Source organism: Leptopilina boulardi, unplaced genomic scaffold (assembly GCF_019393585.1).
Source record: "Leptopilina boulardi isolate dan_hultmark-lab unplaced genomic scaffold, ZJU_Lbou_2.1 LbouV2_125, whole genome shotgun sequence".
In the NCBI taxonomy this organism is placed as follows: domain Eukaryota; kingdom Metazoa; phylum Arthropoda; class Insecta; order Hymenoptera; family Figitidae; genus Leptopilina; species Leptopilina boulardi.
Genome location: NW_026137669.1, coordinates 530,882 through 547,452, shown reverse-complemented (window position 1 = coordinate 547,452; position 16,571 = coordinate 530,882). Strand labels below are relative to the sequence as shown.

At 28.3% G+C, this 16,571-nt stretch overlaps 2 protein-coding genes across 3 annotated transcripts in view; one reads left to right on the top strand and one right to left on the bottom strand.

The window, feature by feature from the left end:
* Nucleotides 1-1,950: 1,950 nt before the first annotated feature.
* On the bottom strand, nucleotides 1,951-5,687 carry LOC127291118 (THO complex subunit 3). Its single transcript, XM_051320038.1, has 3 exons — nucleotides 5,411-5,687; nucleotides 3,510-3,794; nucleotides 1,951-2,636 (listed from the first exon to the last, which is right to left on the bottom strand). Exons 1-3 carry the CDS (start codon nucleotides 5,597-5,599, stop codon nucleotides 2,139-2,141), a joined length of 972 nt encoding a protein of 323 aa, XP_051175995.1. The 5' UTR covers nucleotides 5,600-5,687; the 3' UTR covers nucleotides 1,951-2,138.
* A 2,496-nt stretch (nucleotides 5,688-8,183) lies between these two features.
* The window catches only part of LOC127291145 (protein hairless), a 115,511-nt gene continuing 107,123 nt past the window's right edge, over nucleotides 8,184-16,571 (top strand). Inside the window, exon 1 of one of the 2 annotated variants that reach the window (XM_051320071.1) lies at nucleotides 8,184-8,992. The gene's annotated coding sequence lies outside the window, so the exon portion shown is untranslated. The remainder of the gene's footprint in view (nucleotides 8,993-16,571) is intronic. The other variant, XM_051320072.1, reaches the window with a different exon arrangement.

Below are 16,571 nucleotides of genomic sequence, written 5' to 3'. Positions count from 1 at the left end.
TATATTTAATATTAATGTTTATATCAAAAAAATGCTGGCGCAGGTGATTTACAAAAGTCTGTTCGATCGATTGCTCCAATTTTTTTTTAGCTTATTTTACACAAGTATGGCTGTGGCCCGTACTAGAATTACGCAATTTTAATGATAACTTTTTTTTATTTTTAACTTTTTGTCAATAAAAAAAGAGACAATTTTTGAATCTTTTTGCTTATATAGTCCGCTATTTTGTTATTTACTAACAAAAATGTTTTATTCTAGTACGGGCCAGAGCCATGCGTGTGTATAATAAGCTGTAAAAAAATTGGAACAATCGGTCGGATAGATTTTTGTTAATCATCTGCGCCAGCATTTTTTTGTTATAAACATTAATATTAAATATAAATAACAAAATCTAGTAAAAATAATCGATTATAATTTTTTTCAACACTTCATGATTAGAATAAAACGAAGTAAAAAGATTTGGTGTGATTATATTTTATTTTATAATAAAAAAAAATCCTGAAATAAGCTCCCAAAAAGGCATCGAAACACCAGACTACCCCCTTAATACATAAAATAATTGAATTCCTTGCATTAAGACTAATCGATTCGTATATATAAAGTGTTACACCCAAAATGATTTAAAATTTTCTTAATTTTTCAAAAAATTTAATTAATTTAAATCAGTTTTTAACTCGAAATGTTTTAAATCAATTAATTGAATTAGAGTAATTCATAGCTTCCTCTACGAGGAAGCAAAATGTTTATGAAATAAACATAAAGGACCCCCTCCTTGTTTTACATTTTCTCTCAAAAAATTAAAAATAATCCCAAGTAGCACGTAATATTATACAGTAATATTACTGTAATATTGCAGTTACATTACAGTAATATTAACCAGTTATATTACGTGCTACTTGAGATATTTGATAATATTTAACAAAATATTTAATTGAAATGTTTAATTGATATGACAATCTTTGAAGTTTAAATTTGATTGATGTGGCGACATCTATATTGTTTGTGTAAAACTTTTGAACCTTTGTTCGTCGTCACCCTCTCAGTTAGTCTCTTTCTTCTGTAACTTACACATTATTCTTGTACATTATAAAAAACATTATTAAACAAACCCTTACATAAATATAGTGTCCTTTTTATTTTTACTATTCTGGCTTCAATAAGAAAAGTGGTATAACATTTTTTTGCATTGAAAAGTACATGAAAAACCCTTCAAAAAATTCTATTGACAAATTTTTAATTTATTTTTAAATGAGTTTATATTTTACGATTTTGTTACTTTCATATAGGACAACAATTTATCAAAGTATCAAGCCAATCAAATCAATCAATTCTAGTTACAAGAAATTGATTTTATTGGCGTATAGAGATCTTAGCTTGTTTTCAATTTTTCTTTTAAATATTACAGTAATTTATATCGTAGTAACATTCAATACATTCTTCTTTCCTTGTACATTTATTAATTTGAAGATTAGATAAATTTTAACTTTAAAAATTGAGAATCAAATTTTAAATAAATAAATAATAAATTGTAGAATGTTATATTTAATGGTTTAAAAGTTATTTAATTTGTACAAAATAGTGCAAGTCGAATTGGGATTAGCGTCGTGAACTTAAACCCCGAATTCTACTTGCGCTACTTTGTGTAAATTAAATAACTTTTAAATCATTAAAAAAAAATTTCCAATTTTTAAAGTTAAAATTAATCTAATTAAAACTAAAAAGTCCACAACCTATTTGTTTCGTTTAATGGATTTTTAATAAACTTAAAATATTGAAAAACAAACTAAGATCAGGATTGTCCGCATCACGTAAAATGACCCTTATATGACCTAAAACATTAAAATTATGCATTACGATTATTCTATAGGGGAGTCTTTACGCAAATTAAATTATTTAATGTAGTAATACCACTTCTTTAAAATTGTAAAAACTGAAAAAATGTGAATCAAATTTTATTAATTTATATATTTTTATTAAACTGTAAAATTCAAAATTATTTACATGAGAAAATAATTAATTTTGGGAAATTTTTCTTTCAAAATTGCAAATTAAAAGAATGTATAGTTTCCACTATATTTTAACTTATAAATTCTAACCGTTATACTTATATGTTACTTCTTACAATAAATGGCACTTTTTTATTCATTTGGAAATCCAAATACTTTTAAACTTCCAGCGTCTCTTTTCCTGTCGTATGTATCTTTATCATCACAAGCGTAAGCTAATAAATACTGTTTGGGATGCCATGCTACAGTAAATGTTGCAGCCTCTACAGGAATATCAGTTATTTTTTCTCCTGTTTCAACTTCTCCAACATCAATTACAAGATCTTCGGATGCTGCAGCAAGGAGCATTCCATCGTAGGAGAAAGAAATTGTTCTCACTGGCCATTCCAGTCTTGAAAAAGTTCTCAAACAGCACAATTCTTCGGCATCCCAAAGAGATACAAGAGCGTCAGCTGATCCTGTTGCAAAATATCGCCCAGTAGGATCAAATTCAATACAAATACATGTACCCGGATGAGCCTTGATTACATGAAGTAATTCCAAATCTGGATAACTTAAAATGTGTACACAACCTTGTCCATTGGTCAAGTAAAATGTGTCAGAGTCTTTATTCCAAGAAATCTCGTTCACCTTGAAAATTAACAACGAATTAAATTCAATGTACAAAAATTACAACTTTTAATATAATATCAAATGTGAAGAAATCTTTTCTAAGAATATATTCCTCGCTCGGTTAAAGTATTTACATAGTTTTGCTAAAAATATATTTCGCACTGAGCATGAATTTGGACTCTAAAGCTACCTATTTCATCAGGATTTCAAAAAATACTGGTTCGATTTAAATGTAAAAGTTCAATATCTTTTTTTTATTTTAACGGAGGTACATATAAAGTTGCGCAAAAATACAGAAATTGCGTACTTTGAACTTAATATTTCTTGTACACTTAATGTAGTATTACACTATTCAAGCTGTAAAAATGGTTTCAAGAAAAAAACATTTCTCGCTTATTACTTTATTTAAAGGAACAACATTTTTTTAAGCATCCCCCTAACCCCGATAAAAAATATTAAAAATAAGAAAATGGCAGCGATTGAAAAAAAATTTTTTTGATAGTTTTTGGACTGTAGCTAAAAACTAAAAAGAAACAGGTAATTGGATTTAGGGGGATGCTTAAAAATAATTTTTGTCAAAGTTTGACACAGTATTTTAGAATTTAAACTTTATGGAAAAAATTTTGCAATAAACATTTCTTATGTGCCCAAAACCTCTCTTTCGAATGGTGCATATAACAATTTTGTAAATTTTTAAATAAACTAATTGTACTTGTTTTTTAAAATAAAATCGTAAATGTTAGAAGTTTTATAAATACACTGCGCTTCATTTAGTTGTGTAACTTTTTTATTTCATTGGTTCTGGATTCAGAACATCAGTTGGAAGTATAAAAAATTAATTACTTTGATCCACTCTACTCTAAAATTTAAAATTCTCTTCTGGAAACTTACTTCAAAATTAAACTGCTCCTCAGCTCTAATTTTCTGTGCTCTGGCATCAATAAACGTGACAAGATCTTCCTTATTTCCAACAGCTATCGTATTTCCATCTGGAGACCAGGAAATATTTATATTTTCACCTCTGGTTCCAATATTTGCTGTACATTTTTGAGATCTCATATCCCATATTCGCACTGTCTTATCACCACTCGCTGTCGATAATAACTCTGGATGAAAAGCGTGCCAACAAAGTTGATCAACACTTCCGAGATGACCACGAAATGTGGTTTCTTGTTTCTAAAAATATTGAAGGAGATTATAAAGAATATCTACTATTACTTTAAGTTATTAGTTAATAATAAATATCATTATTTTACATAATTTCTAAGTAAAAATATATTAAAATATTTTGCTTTAACTATCAAGTATTTGAAACTTATCTATTCATATGATAGCTATATTTAGAACAAGATTTCGGTGAATATAAATTTTAAAAAAACATATATTTCAGCCAAGCTAAATTTGAATCTTTGTGTGCATATTGGAATTGAAATTAATTTCTTTCTTAACAAAATTGAACAAATTCAAATTTAATAACTTTTAATTACATTATATTGTTCAGAACATATTCGAAGAAGAAACAATTTTAAAAAATTACACATTCAAGAACACATTTACAAATGTGTTTTTAAAGTAAATGACTCAGTCGGTGTACAGCTAAGGTTATACGATATTTTGGGACGCATGATTATGTTATAAAAATCATTAGTTAGAATTTTCATTTGTTCGAATTAGTATTTTGCAGAATTTTCATCAAAACGATTTTTTATGTTACAGAATTTTTATAAAACCGAAAATCATTTAACAAAATTTCCAATTGATAGAATTTTCATTTGTCCGAACAAACAATCGACAGAAAGATTTCGGCGCGATTTTTAAAATCAACCAATCACAATTTTATAGATAATTTTTTATTGGTGGATTTTAAAAATCTCGACGAATCTTTCTGTTGATTATTTGTTCGGCCATTTGCAATTTCGAATAAATGAAATTAGAAATTCTATTAAATTATTTTTCGGGTTAAATAAAAATTCTGTAGTACGAAAAATCGGTTAAATGCATATTATATCAAATAATAATTTCAACAAATGAAAATTCATCTGTAAGAAAATTCTATGCAATGAAATTCTACCCTATAAAAATTCTTTAAAATTTTATGTTAAATGAAAATTTGTGCAAATAAAAATTCAGTGAAGTGAATTTTCGGTTATATAAAAATTCTGTAATATAGAAAATAGTTTTTATGAAAATTCTGCAAAATAATAATTCGAACAAATAAAAAATTATGACAAATGAATTTCCCGAAAATGAAAATTCTAACTAATGATTTTTAGAACATAATGATGCGTCCTTGTCTTATGAGGGTGCAATTGCCTCAGTCGCTGCGCAATGTTTACGTTTTAAATAATTCTTATTTAATCTTCGTAAATAAGTTTAAAGGCAACTTTTTCTGAAAATAAATATAAAAAATTAAAAGTGTATTCAATGGGTGTTTTCGTGGTATCCACGGATCATGATCCAGATCACTCAGTCGTGCTTAATGGCAAGTTTTTTAAAAATAATTTTTCTTAGTTTTGTTCATAATTACACTTGAACGCAATTGAGCACCTTTTTGTGACACGGATCATGATCTGTAGGCAAGCACAGCACTTTTCCAAGAACACTTCGTAAAAATGTAAACATAACCTATTCTACAAATTATACCTGAAGTTTATTTTCTTTATTCTATGATTTTATTATTTTTATTATTTGTTTCTAATATCTGACAAAATGAAATTTTTTAAGAGAAAAATTTTTTCTAAAAAATTATCTTTAAACAATGTTGAAAAATTTTTTTGAAAATAAATATTTACCAGACGATCGGTGCTAAGTAAAAAAACGCAAACGCATTTGTCAAAAGAACCAGAAGCTAAATACTTTCCATCGCAACTCCATCCAACGCTGTGAACTTTTGCTGTATGACTTTGTTGTTCTCGCACTTTATTATGATTTTTAAAATAAGTAACAAAATTAACATCAGAACTTGGCGCCATTTCTATCATTCTACCACGGTCCTATGAACAGGTCTCGAATCTCTGGTGATGAGGGCTGTAACCATGGAGTAGTATCAGACCGAACCACTGCTGGAACTCTATATATCTGGAATGATGTCTGACCAGGATTGATGGTCGTGAACCGAGAGAGAGGTCTGATTCTTGTATCCCTCTCCTTCTCTTGCTAAACTGCGCAGGCGTAGTACAATACGTTCCAAAAGTTTACTGTTAACTGTGTTATGTCATGTTCACGTATACATACTGCTAAATATTTTCTAATGGACCTGTACCGACAAAGAGGGGAATGCAAGAATCAGCCCTCTCTCACAGTTCGCGATTTTCAATGGCAGACAGCATTCCAGATATATATAGTTCAGTGGAGGGTGCTTCGATGCGTGCCTCGTAGTGTGCTTTGTAGCGTGTTCCGTATCCGTTTCTTACGGAAGCTTTGACGATACTTATTTGTTTTGATTGCAACCCCAGTATAATTATTTTATTGTTATTACCGTGTTTTAATAAATGAAATGACATCAAATGTAACAAAACAATTTAATAAAAATTAAATTATAAGCATAAATAGATTTTTATAGGTACTGGTTAACATTATCAATAGAATATTATTTATGTAGTGATTAAATAATAATAAGTGCAAAAATGTTTACGTTTATCCATTTGTTTAAGTCTTAAAATTTTAATTCGTTTCTACATAAATTACAAGTTAAAAATCAAATAATAATTTCATTTCTTTATGTTTAAATGTTGTTAAATATACATATATAATGTTATTTTTTATTTAACGTATTAAAAGTCAACTTTATCTTGAAACCTTTTTATCAGTAACATATTTCTCTATTTTTTAATATTTTCTTTCTAAATAATTGTATCAGCAGATATATGTATATAATATGACAGAATAAATATAAAATTTTCAGAAATAATTTTTTTTAAATTTTGTTTTTAACAAAACGATTATTCATTAACCTTAGGTTGGAGTTACATGTTGATGTAAATGCAGAATGCAAAACCGAAAATAATGAGAGTGAAGAGGATAGTGATATATCCCTGTCCTTTTCACTCTCACTATTTTCGGTATTGCATTCTGCATTTACATCAACATGTAACTCCATCCTTAAACTAATAAAACGAAAGCACATTTAAAATCCAATTGTTTAATAAATTCTAACAAGAATATGAATATTGTTTAATTAAGTATATCAGATAATTTTACATTTGATTTCATTTTATTTATTAAAACACGGTAATAACATTAAAATAATTATTCTGGGTTTGCAATCAAAACAAATAAGCATCGTCAAAGCTTCCGTAAGATACGGAGACGGAGCACGCTACGAAGCACATTACGTTTCAGCACTATTCATTTTTGTCCTCTTCTAACATATTGCCATGACAACATGTGAGTTGAAAAAGGACGAAAAAGTATAGGCATATACGGCCAAGAGAGAACAGATATAATAGAGGTAGTAAATACATAGAATTTTCTCTCTCTTACTCCTACGCTTTTTTGTCCTTATTTAATGCATGTGTTGCCTCATGACTGTACTAAAAGGCTAACGCAAAGTTAGACAAAGACATAGACTATCTCTATCTTCGTATACATCACGCAAATCGTCCCGCCAAGTTGGGGCGGCTCGTTTAGTGTAGAATCTACGGAAGCTTCTACGCGCCACCTCTTAACGAGGCGAAACCAACTTATGCTCGTTTCATATATAGCATACAGAACATCGATGTTTGAATGTTCTTGTCGTAAAGAACACACAAGTTGGTTCTATGGTTCGACATTGCTCATTAAAAAATCATTATAAGATGAAATATTTTTTACGTTGAATAATTTGAGTAAATTTTTTAATTTTAAATATAGAGAATATAGATATTTTAAAGTGAGTTAGATTCTTGTGTTTTTATATAATATATAGATTCATTTTTATATAAGGTTATGTTTAAATATATACTTGCAACTTTTTGAACACCCTGTATATAAATTTATATTTATTCATTTACTTTAATATTTTTAATATTAATTATTGTTATATTAATATTAAAAAATTCATTGCAATTATTATACATATAGATTATTTAAATACAACAAATTTCATCTTATAATTTAAAGATGAATGGATTTATCGAACCAACTTGTATGTTCTTTACGACAAGAAGATTCAAACATCGATGTTCTGTATGCTAAATATGAAACGAGCATAAGTTGGTTTCGCCTCGTTAAAGGCGCCGTCCCATGACAGCGTGAAACTCCGGCGTGAAAGCGGAAAACATGAGAACGAAAGAGATAGTAAGATATGTTCATCTCTTTCGTTCTCATGCTTTCCGCTTTAAGGCCGGCGTTTCACGTTGTCATGGGACGGGGCCTTAAGAGGTGGCGCGTAGAAGCTTCCGTAAGAATCAGCATAAAATAAAAGCGTCGGCAAGCAGAAACCATGCGAGTGAAAGGAATGGACTGATATCATATCACTATCTCTGTCACTCCAGTGGTTTTCGTTTTTCCTATGACGCTTGCAGTTGCTTTTACGCCTTCATGTGATTTCACCCTTAAAGTAAACTATGGCCCAATCAGCATGAACATGCTGTTGGTGTAGACCTTTGGATTGGGCCTTGTTTTACTCAAGCAACTGCCAAAAATACCCTATGTGATTTTCCCCATATAAAATATTGCTGAAAAGCAGGGTATCGTAGCCAAAACAACAACAACAGCATCGATGTTTTCGATGTCGATGTCTTACTAAGTTACTACCACCAATCTGGGTTGCGATGAGAAATGACAAACTGTGATAGCTAACCGAGGGAAAGAAATCGTTGTTTTTTTTGCCGCGAGTGCATGAAAATTACATAGAAATCAAGGATGGACATAAATTTTTTGATCTCATAGCGAACTGAAGAGGAATCGCGCAAGTATTTTATCACACTGCAACTAAACACATGTGTCGGCTTAACCGACTATTTTCAATTCCTCAAGTGCTACTGTCAACCACTGCCGTAATCGCTGCCAGAAAATTCACTACTTATTTATACTGTCTGCCAAAGAAATCTTTCGCCGATCTGTGTCATGTAGCAAAACAGCTCTCTTCATCTCGACGCCTCGTCCACACAGTTTCCATAATACGATGCACTTTTTTCCATACCAATTAACTAGACAGTGCGTGGGTGGGTAGACATCCAACAAGACCGAACCACTCCACTAAACTGCTCAATTTTTCCGACTTTTCATCATTAATAATCGGAAATCAAAATTCTCAATTCAAATTCACTACTCTTAACGTAAAAATATTACTTGAGATTTACAGTCAAATTCGATTGCAACTTTTTCTGATCAACAGCTTGAACTATATAGCAATATGCAACGATTTCTTCCTTCAACCTCCTTCAGCTCTAGTAAGTAACAATTTAATATCAAATGCCGATAACTTTCTGTTTATATCGAAACTCTTTTAATCCCGTCTATTTTTTATTAGAAATAATTGTACATTTTTCAAAGTCAGTCATCGACCTATACTATAACCTAAACATTCGTTTATTTTTTCTACTGTACTTCTCTGTTTTTAGTTTACACCAATAAAGACGAAGAAAATCTCACTTCTTTTATCTTTTCAATTTTCATAATATTCTTTTCTATTCTTGTTATTGAAATAAATAATTTCACTTTCTGTACAATCATTAGAATCACAACTCCTTTATAAAGCAGTCAATTTGTTCAAATGAATTTCTTCTTCCAAAAATTAACATTCTTTTAATATATTCACACTTTTGTAATAATTTGTAACGCTTGTTATAATTAAATAGCGACATTAATTTTCTTCCATTTTTAGCTGTTGTATGCATGTCTCTGAAAAAATGTATTTCTTATTTTATTATTTAGTATAGGGTTAAAGCGGAAGCATAGTCGGACACTTAATGATAGGATCTGATTTAATGCTTTTTTCTTGAAATAATAAATAACATTATCAATTACAGAACTCTTACGATTAAAAAACTATATACTCCCAATTAGCACATGAACTTGCAACAAGGTTACCGTGCAAGATGTGCAAGTTTGTGGCAAGCTTACTTAACAAACTTACTGCAAGATTGCTCAGTATATATTCAAAAATGAGTCGTATCTCAAACAACAAGATTAAGTTTGACTTAATTAAAAATTATTCTTGCCACAAGCCTGCACACCTAGCGAGGCAAGCTTACTGCAAGTATGTTGCAAGCTTTTGTGCTGATTGGGTGTATATTTTCTGAAATTACTGTGATATTTAACGAAATATACATATTTTAATAAAAAAAATCATAAAAACTGCAGTTGTCTGGCACTATTAGTAATTTCGCACATCAGTCGAACATTTGTCAAGTAAAAAAGAAAATAATTTTATTGTTTTATGCTGAAAAGTCTGACTATCAATACTGTTTGAAATTGCACGCATTTATCCTATAAAGGGTGTCCTAAAATATATGACAGGTTTTACGTCGAAATAACTATAATACATAGTGGAGAGTGGGGAGTCGTGCTCCACGTTAATTTTTTTATTATGGGAATTAATATGACAAATTTAAACTATTGGCATATTATTTTCTCGTTAAGAACTAACGTTTTAAGTGGTACCCGTCATCTTTGGAAGCATTTTTCGTGCCTTTACAGATAGTGATTTAAAATTTTGTTCTAAAAGTTTTTTTTGACTTGTTGTATCAATTATTCTATGACTATTTTGAAAATGTAGAAAATGGGGAGTTGTGCTCCAACGTTAGCGGGGAGTTCTGTCTCACATCATATTTAATAGTTTTTAATTCTAATACGCACTCTCTATTTTTATTTTGCATTATTTATTAATAATTAGAATGTTTTATGCAATTTAAATATTGTTCTTTAGTGAAATGAGACTTTTTATATCTGTATTCACTGTAAATGAAATTAATTACCTAGTTTAATTAAATTATTTTTAAAATAATTTAATTTTATCTAAATTATCTAAAATTAATTTTTTATTAACTTATCTATTACTTTATTTTATGTAAGTTATCTTATTTTTTCACATTTCATAATTTAAATAAAGAATATTCTAAAAAATATGTTTTTTTCTTCAATTTTTAACGGTGGGGCACAACTCCCGACGTTTTTTGAAAAGTCATAAAACCAGTATTTTCGAAAAAAAGCAAAATAACGTAATTCCGCATCAAACGAGTCTTATATGAATTATTTTGAGAAAAGTAGATTGTTAATAAACAATTAGTTAGCATTGCAATTGTTTATTAACAATCTACTTATCCAAAATACTTCATATAGAGCTCGTTGGATGCGGAATTATGTCAACTTTCATTTGGTAACGTTAGAATTATGAGAACACACATTTTATACATTTTAAAGAGTCGAAATCAATTATTTTTTAAACAATCTAATAAAAAATGGCTGCTGAAAGTGGTTCATTTTAAAAATTTGTCACACTTTTTCTCAGGAAAAGTTAATCTAAAATAAAAAAACAAAAAATTTTCTTAATCTGTACTATTTTAGCTTTCGTGTGGACTAGAATGAGAAATATTTATTTAAAAAAACGATTAGTATAAACGCGTGCGTTCGCGTGCTGGTGAGTTATTGAATGTTGCTGCTCAATTTATATCAGTTTTAGACCTTGGAAATACTTTAGACTAATTGTTCCGTGTTCTTAAATAGTTATACTAACCAAAAATGAAAAAAATCACCGTAATCTCCCCTTAAAGATGACAATTTTGAAACATTTTTTAAATTTATTAATTGGAGTACATATTTAGCGTTGAGAAATATGATTATTATAATAATATTATCTACCGTTCACGCAAAAGTTTCAACCGATTATTCTTTAAACTCTGAGTGTACCATTAAAAAAATCTAAATTTATAACCATTCACGCTTGAAGGTATATACATAATTATTGTTATATTATCTTTATTTTAAGAGGCAAACGGTTTAATAAGGTCTCAATTTATTCATCTTTTTGTAAGGAATAAGCTCATTCAAAAAAATTAGAATCGCGTTACTGCTAAAAGCACAAAATGAAAAAAATCTTGTGACTTCCTAGTACTGAAAAATTGGAGTAACACTTTTTGAATTGTTGACATTTAGTTTTAATGGAGGAGCACATTTTTTTTTGATATGTAATACATTTTGGAATATTAGAAGTATCATTTACAATTGGTTTTGAACGTTTTTGTTTTATGCTGAAATAGTTATATGTATGGGGTAAAATTCCTGTAGCGTACTAAGTGAAAAAAAGTTGAGTACTTTAACCACGAAGTATTGTTAGGTTTTTTCAAAAACTGTAGGAGAGGGAGGGAGTTGATTTTTTTTGAAAAATTTAAACAGTGAATATTTGAAGACTTGTAACTTTTAAACAGAAAGAAGAAGAAAAATTTGTCCTATATGTTTCGAAAGATTTTATCCTGCTCTTTCAAATGGTGCAAAAAATTTTTCTAAAAAATAAAATTTTGACCCTTTTTTTGAAAATAAAACTTTTCTTGACTTTTTTTTTAAGATCGATTTTTTTTAAATTATTATTTTTTTTTTTAAAGTTAAAAATGTGTATTTTCACCAGAAAAAATATTGAGATGTCTTTTTTTTTTATTTTCGAGATATTAATTAATAGGGTCAGAATTTCTCAAACGGATCACCTAAAATTCAATAATTTATTTTTAAACCGAGAATATGATTTTTTGACTCCTTATAGGAGAAAAAAAAGTTTCTGAAATTTTCAAGTAAAAAAAAATTAATTAATTAATTACCATTAAAAAATTAAGTTAATTAGGGTCAGTTGGGGTAAATGGGGACAAAAGGTTTTGGACCTTAATTTACAATTTTTAAATTAAGTTCAACGTCAATATTTTAACCGCAGATCACCTGCAAGAGGTTTAGAGTATTGCCAAGCTTTTATCTTGACAATTATTGGCAGCAAGATAAAAAAAGTTATCGCTCAATGCATAAAAACTTGAAAATCAAACTCAAACTGTTTGAGTATTTTGTCGAGCATTTCAAAGAAAACAGACTTATAAATCATACCAAATTTTTTTTCTTATTCCTTATGACTCCCATAACAGAAATTCACTTTCAATTCACTGTCAATTTGGTTAATAATGACAAGCTGTCCCCATTTACCCTGAGTTTTCAAATTTTTGGGGTAAATGGGGACAGTTTGTCAATATTAACCAAATTAACAAAAATCAAAAATTCAAGTTAATTTCTGTTATGGGAGTCATAAGGAATAAGAAAAAAATTTGGTATGATTTTTAAGTCTGTTTTTTTTTTCAAATGCGAGACAAAATACTGAAATGAAAAAAAATTTCAATTCGTTCTACTATTATATATCTACTACAAATTTTTTTCAAGTTTTTTCATCCCTTAATACAGTAATATACTTAAAGAAACTTTTTTCTTAAAACTTTCTTAGAAACTATGCTGTCCCCATTTACCCCGAATTTTATGAAATTTTTTAAATTTTGGGGTAAATGGGGACAGTCAGTTTCATGCGTTTAAAGCTTATCTAAATTTTTTTCTGCTCCATAAAATTAATCCTGGGAACGTAAATAACAACTTAAAAAAATATAAACCCGCAAATATTACCTTTCAAAGGAAGAAACTTATGTGATTTGTGAAAAATAGCGATTTTGTCCCTATTTACCCCAACTGACCTTATTAACAATTTAAATTTTTAGCACTCTTGAATTAAATAATTTTTTCTCCAGTTCTAATTAACCAAATTAAAAATAAAAAAATTAGTTTTCTTCGTCATGAAATGCAGTATTCAAAAATAATTTTTCTAAAAAAAAATTTTAATTTTTAATATTTTTTTATATTATTTGTTTATAAAATGTTAATAACTAATAGTCTTTCCAATGTCCTAACAAAAAAAGAAAAATTGTTTTCTATTGCTTAAATGTCTCAGAATATAAAACCGTTTAGAAAAAAAATGAGACTGAATTAGGAAAAAAGTTATTAACTAAAGACGATGGCGGTGCAAGGCGATATAAGTTACTCTGGTCTCCCAAGTGCATAGCCACCAAGCGCACGTGTGCTCACTGGTCCTACACTACATGTTTTTAAAGGTTTTAATTGTAATTTGTAATTGAAAATTACAACAAAAATTTGAATTTTCACAATTGTAGTGACAGTGGTGCTAAATAAGTGTACAAATTTTGAATTAAAATTTTTTTAATATATTTCGAGACATTTACAATAACAAATTCGAACAATATTTTTTTGCTGTACTTATAACTTTCTCCCTACTAAAAATAGAGAAAAACATTGAGATTATTTTTTACGGAAAAGAGCTTAAACTTTAAGAAAAAAATGATTTTTTTTTAAATATTAATTTTTAAACAATTTGTTTAAAAAATAAAATTTGTTATTTGTTTGTTATCGAAATCCGCAAAATTATTTAAATAATTAATAACATTTAAAGAAATGACGATAAACCGTCAATTGATTTTTTATTTGGAAGTTCTTCTAATTCTGTATCAAATAAAACCAGTGTAAATAGCATTTTTAACAATCCAAATTATTTACATATGATTATTGAAAATCGTTGTTTCGGCAACCCACGGCACAACTCGGCAGAGGTTGCCTACCTACTAGGCATGGTATTTTTTAGTCTTTCTTTAAATAACATTTTTTATTTAATTTTCGATTCTTAGTAATACTTAATATTCTTTTTTTGACGCAGAAATTAAATGAGCTTACAAGTAAAAAAAGGATTGACGATTTATCTTTTTTTCTTCAAATATTATTAATTATTTAAATAATTTTTATTAGGTATTAATTATTAATTTAACACTCGTTTATTCAAAATAGTTCAAAAAGGGCTTGTTGGATGCGGATTTCGATAAGCATTGGAGTGGTATTTTTAAAATTATTCTAATTTTATTTGTTCTTAAAATATTTCATTTTTTATTAACTTTTGTTAGTTAATTAATTAATATATCGAAAACAAAAAATAATGCCATCTCAAAAATTTAACCATCGATTTATTAGGACGTAAACAATATTTATGATTTTTCTCGCGTTTTAAAATGAGGGAGAACATGTTTCAAACAAACAAACAAATTTTATTTTTTAAACAAATTGTTTAAAAACTAATATTTAAATAAAATCGGACAAGTGCGAGTTACACTCGCACTGAAATCGAGGGTTCCTTATTCGAAGCGAACTTATTTGGTATAACACATATTTTTTAAACATTTGTTTTTATACCAAATAAGTTCGCTTCGAGTACGGAACCCTCGATTTCAGTGCGAGTGTAATTCGCACTTAACCGATTTTATTTAATAAAAAATATTTTACTAAAAAAATATAAGATACATAATTTTATTTCAACTCGCAATATTTTTATTGTATTTACATTTTGCGTTTTAATTGAATTTAAATCATTTAAATCACTTAAATGAGTTAAAGAAATATATTGCTTTCTCCGCGAGGAACCCAAATTTTTATAAAATGAACATAAAGTTCCCCCTATTTTATTTTAGAGTTATAACGACTGAAGAAATAAACTTAAGCAAAAAGTCCACTGTTTCCACTTCTTATCATGTTTATTAAATTATTTCTATAATCTACACATAAAAATACGTAAAAATAGTAAATTTAAAGCCCTTTAGATAAAATTTTTTCCGTTATTGGGAGAAAATTCATGATTTTTTCTAAAATTATCAGTTTTTTCTTGACAGTTCCAGAAAAATCAACTCCAATCATCCTCGCTATATTTTTTTTGTAATCTACACATAAAAATACGTCAAAATATATAAATTTGAATCACTTCAGATAAACTTTTTTCGTTTTTTTGCGGAAAAATACATTTTTTTCTTAAATTTATCATTTTTCTTTAAAAATTTGATAAAAATTGATCATCAACTTAAATCGCGCTTACATTTTTTCCCTGTATTTTTCACGCAAAAATACAGTTTTACAGCAAATATGAACAGTTTGGGTTGAATATTGTGTGCGTTGGGGAGAATAAATCATTTTTTTTCGAAATTTTTGATTTTTCCTTGACAACGCTGTGTAAATTGATCCGAATCAAGTTCGCTATATTTTTCCTGTAATTTTTACGTAAAAATACATAAGTGAACCAAATTTGTGCTCTTTATGTAAATGATGTGGCTGCTAGGGGGGGGGGGGGGTACATAGTCATTTGTAGGTATTTTTCGTAAAAGTTCATGGTTTTTCCTTGACAACGCTATGATAATCAACTCCAATCATGCTCGCTATATTTTTTTTGTAATTTACACTTAAAAATACGTTAAAATATATAAATTTAAATCCCTTTAAATAAAATTTTGTTCGTTTTTGGTGGAAAAATACATTTTTTTCCTAAAATTGTCATTTATTCTTGAAAAACTTGATAAAAAGTAAATCATCAACTCTAATCGTGACCGCTTTTTTCCCCTGTATTTTTCCCGTAAAAATACATTTGTATACTAAATATGAAGTGTCTGGGTTGAATATTGTGTGCGGTAGGGAGAATAAATCATTTTTTTCGAAATTTTTAATTTTTCCTTGACAACGCTATGATAATCAATTCTTATCAGGTTCGCTATATTTTTCCTGTAATCTACACGCGAAAATACATATGTGTACCAAATTTCAACCCTCCAGATAAATTCGTGTGGCCGCTAGGGGGGGGGGGGTGTACACGATTTCAAAAAAACCGATATTAATAGGGTTCCGAACCGAGTACGGAACCCTAAAAAAATAATTTTTTTCTAAAAGTTTCAGGTCTCTTCCGTAAAAAATAATCTCAATATTTTTCTCTATTTTTAGTAGGGAGAAAGTTATAAGTTTAGCAAAAAAATATTGCTCGAATTTGTTATTGTAAATGTCTCGAAATATATTAAAAATTTTAAATTCAAAATTTGTACACTTATTTAGCACCACTATCACTACAATTTACCGAATTTTGAGAAAAATCCGAGACATGTCTTCGTATTCTCATATGAAATGCCTTATATATAT

What these genes read in the sequence shown, in the direction of transcription:
- LOC127291118 (XM_051320038.1), bottom strand. Translation starts at nt 5,599, where the DNA reads ATGATAGAAATGGCGCCAAGTTCTGATGTTAATTTTGTTACTTATTTT. An exon ending in TACTTAGCACCGATCGTCTG is followed by an intron (nt 3,795 to 5,410) that starts GTAAATATTTAT and finishes CAATATTTTTAG; the next exon opens with AAACAAGAAACCACATTTCG. An exon ending in AGGAGCAGTTTAATTTTGAA is followed by an intron (nt 2,637 to 3,509) that starts GTAAGTTTCCAG and finishes TTAATTTTCAAG; the next exon opens with GTGAACGAGATTTCTTGGAA.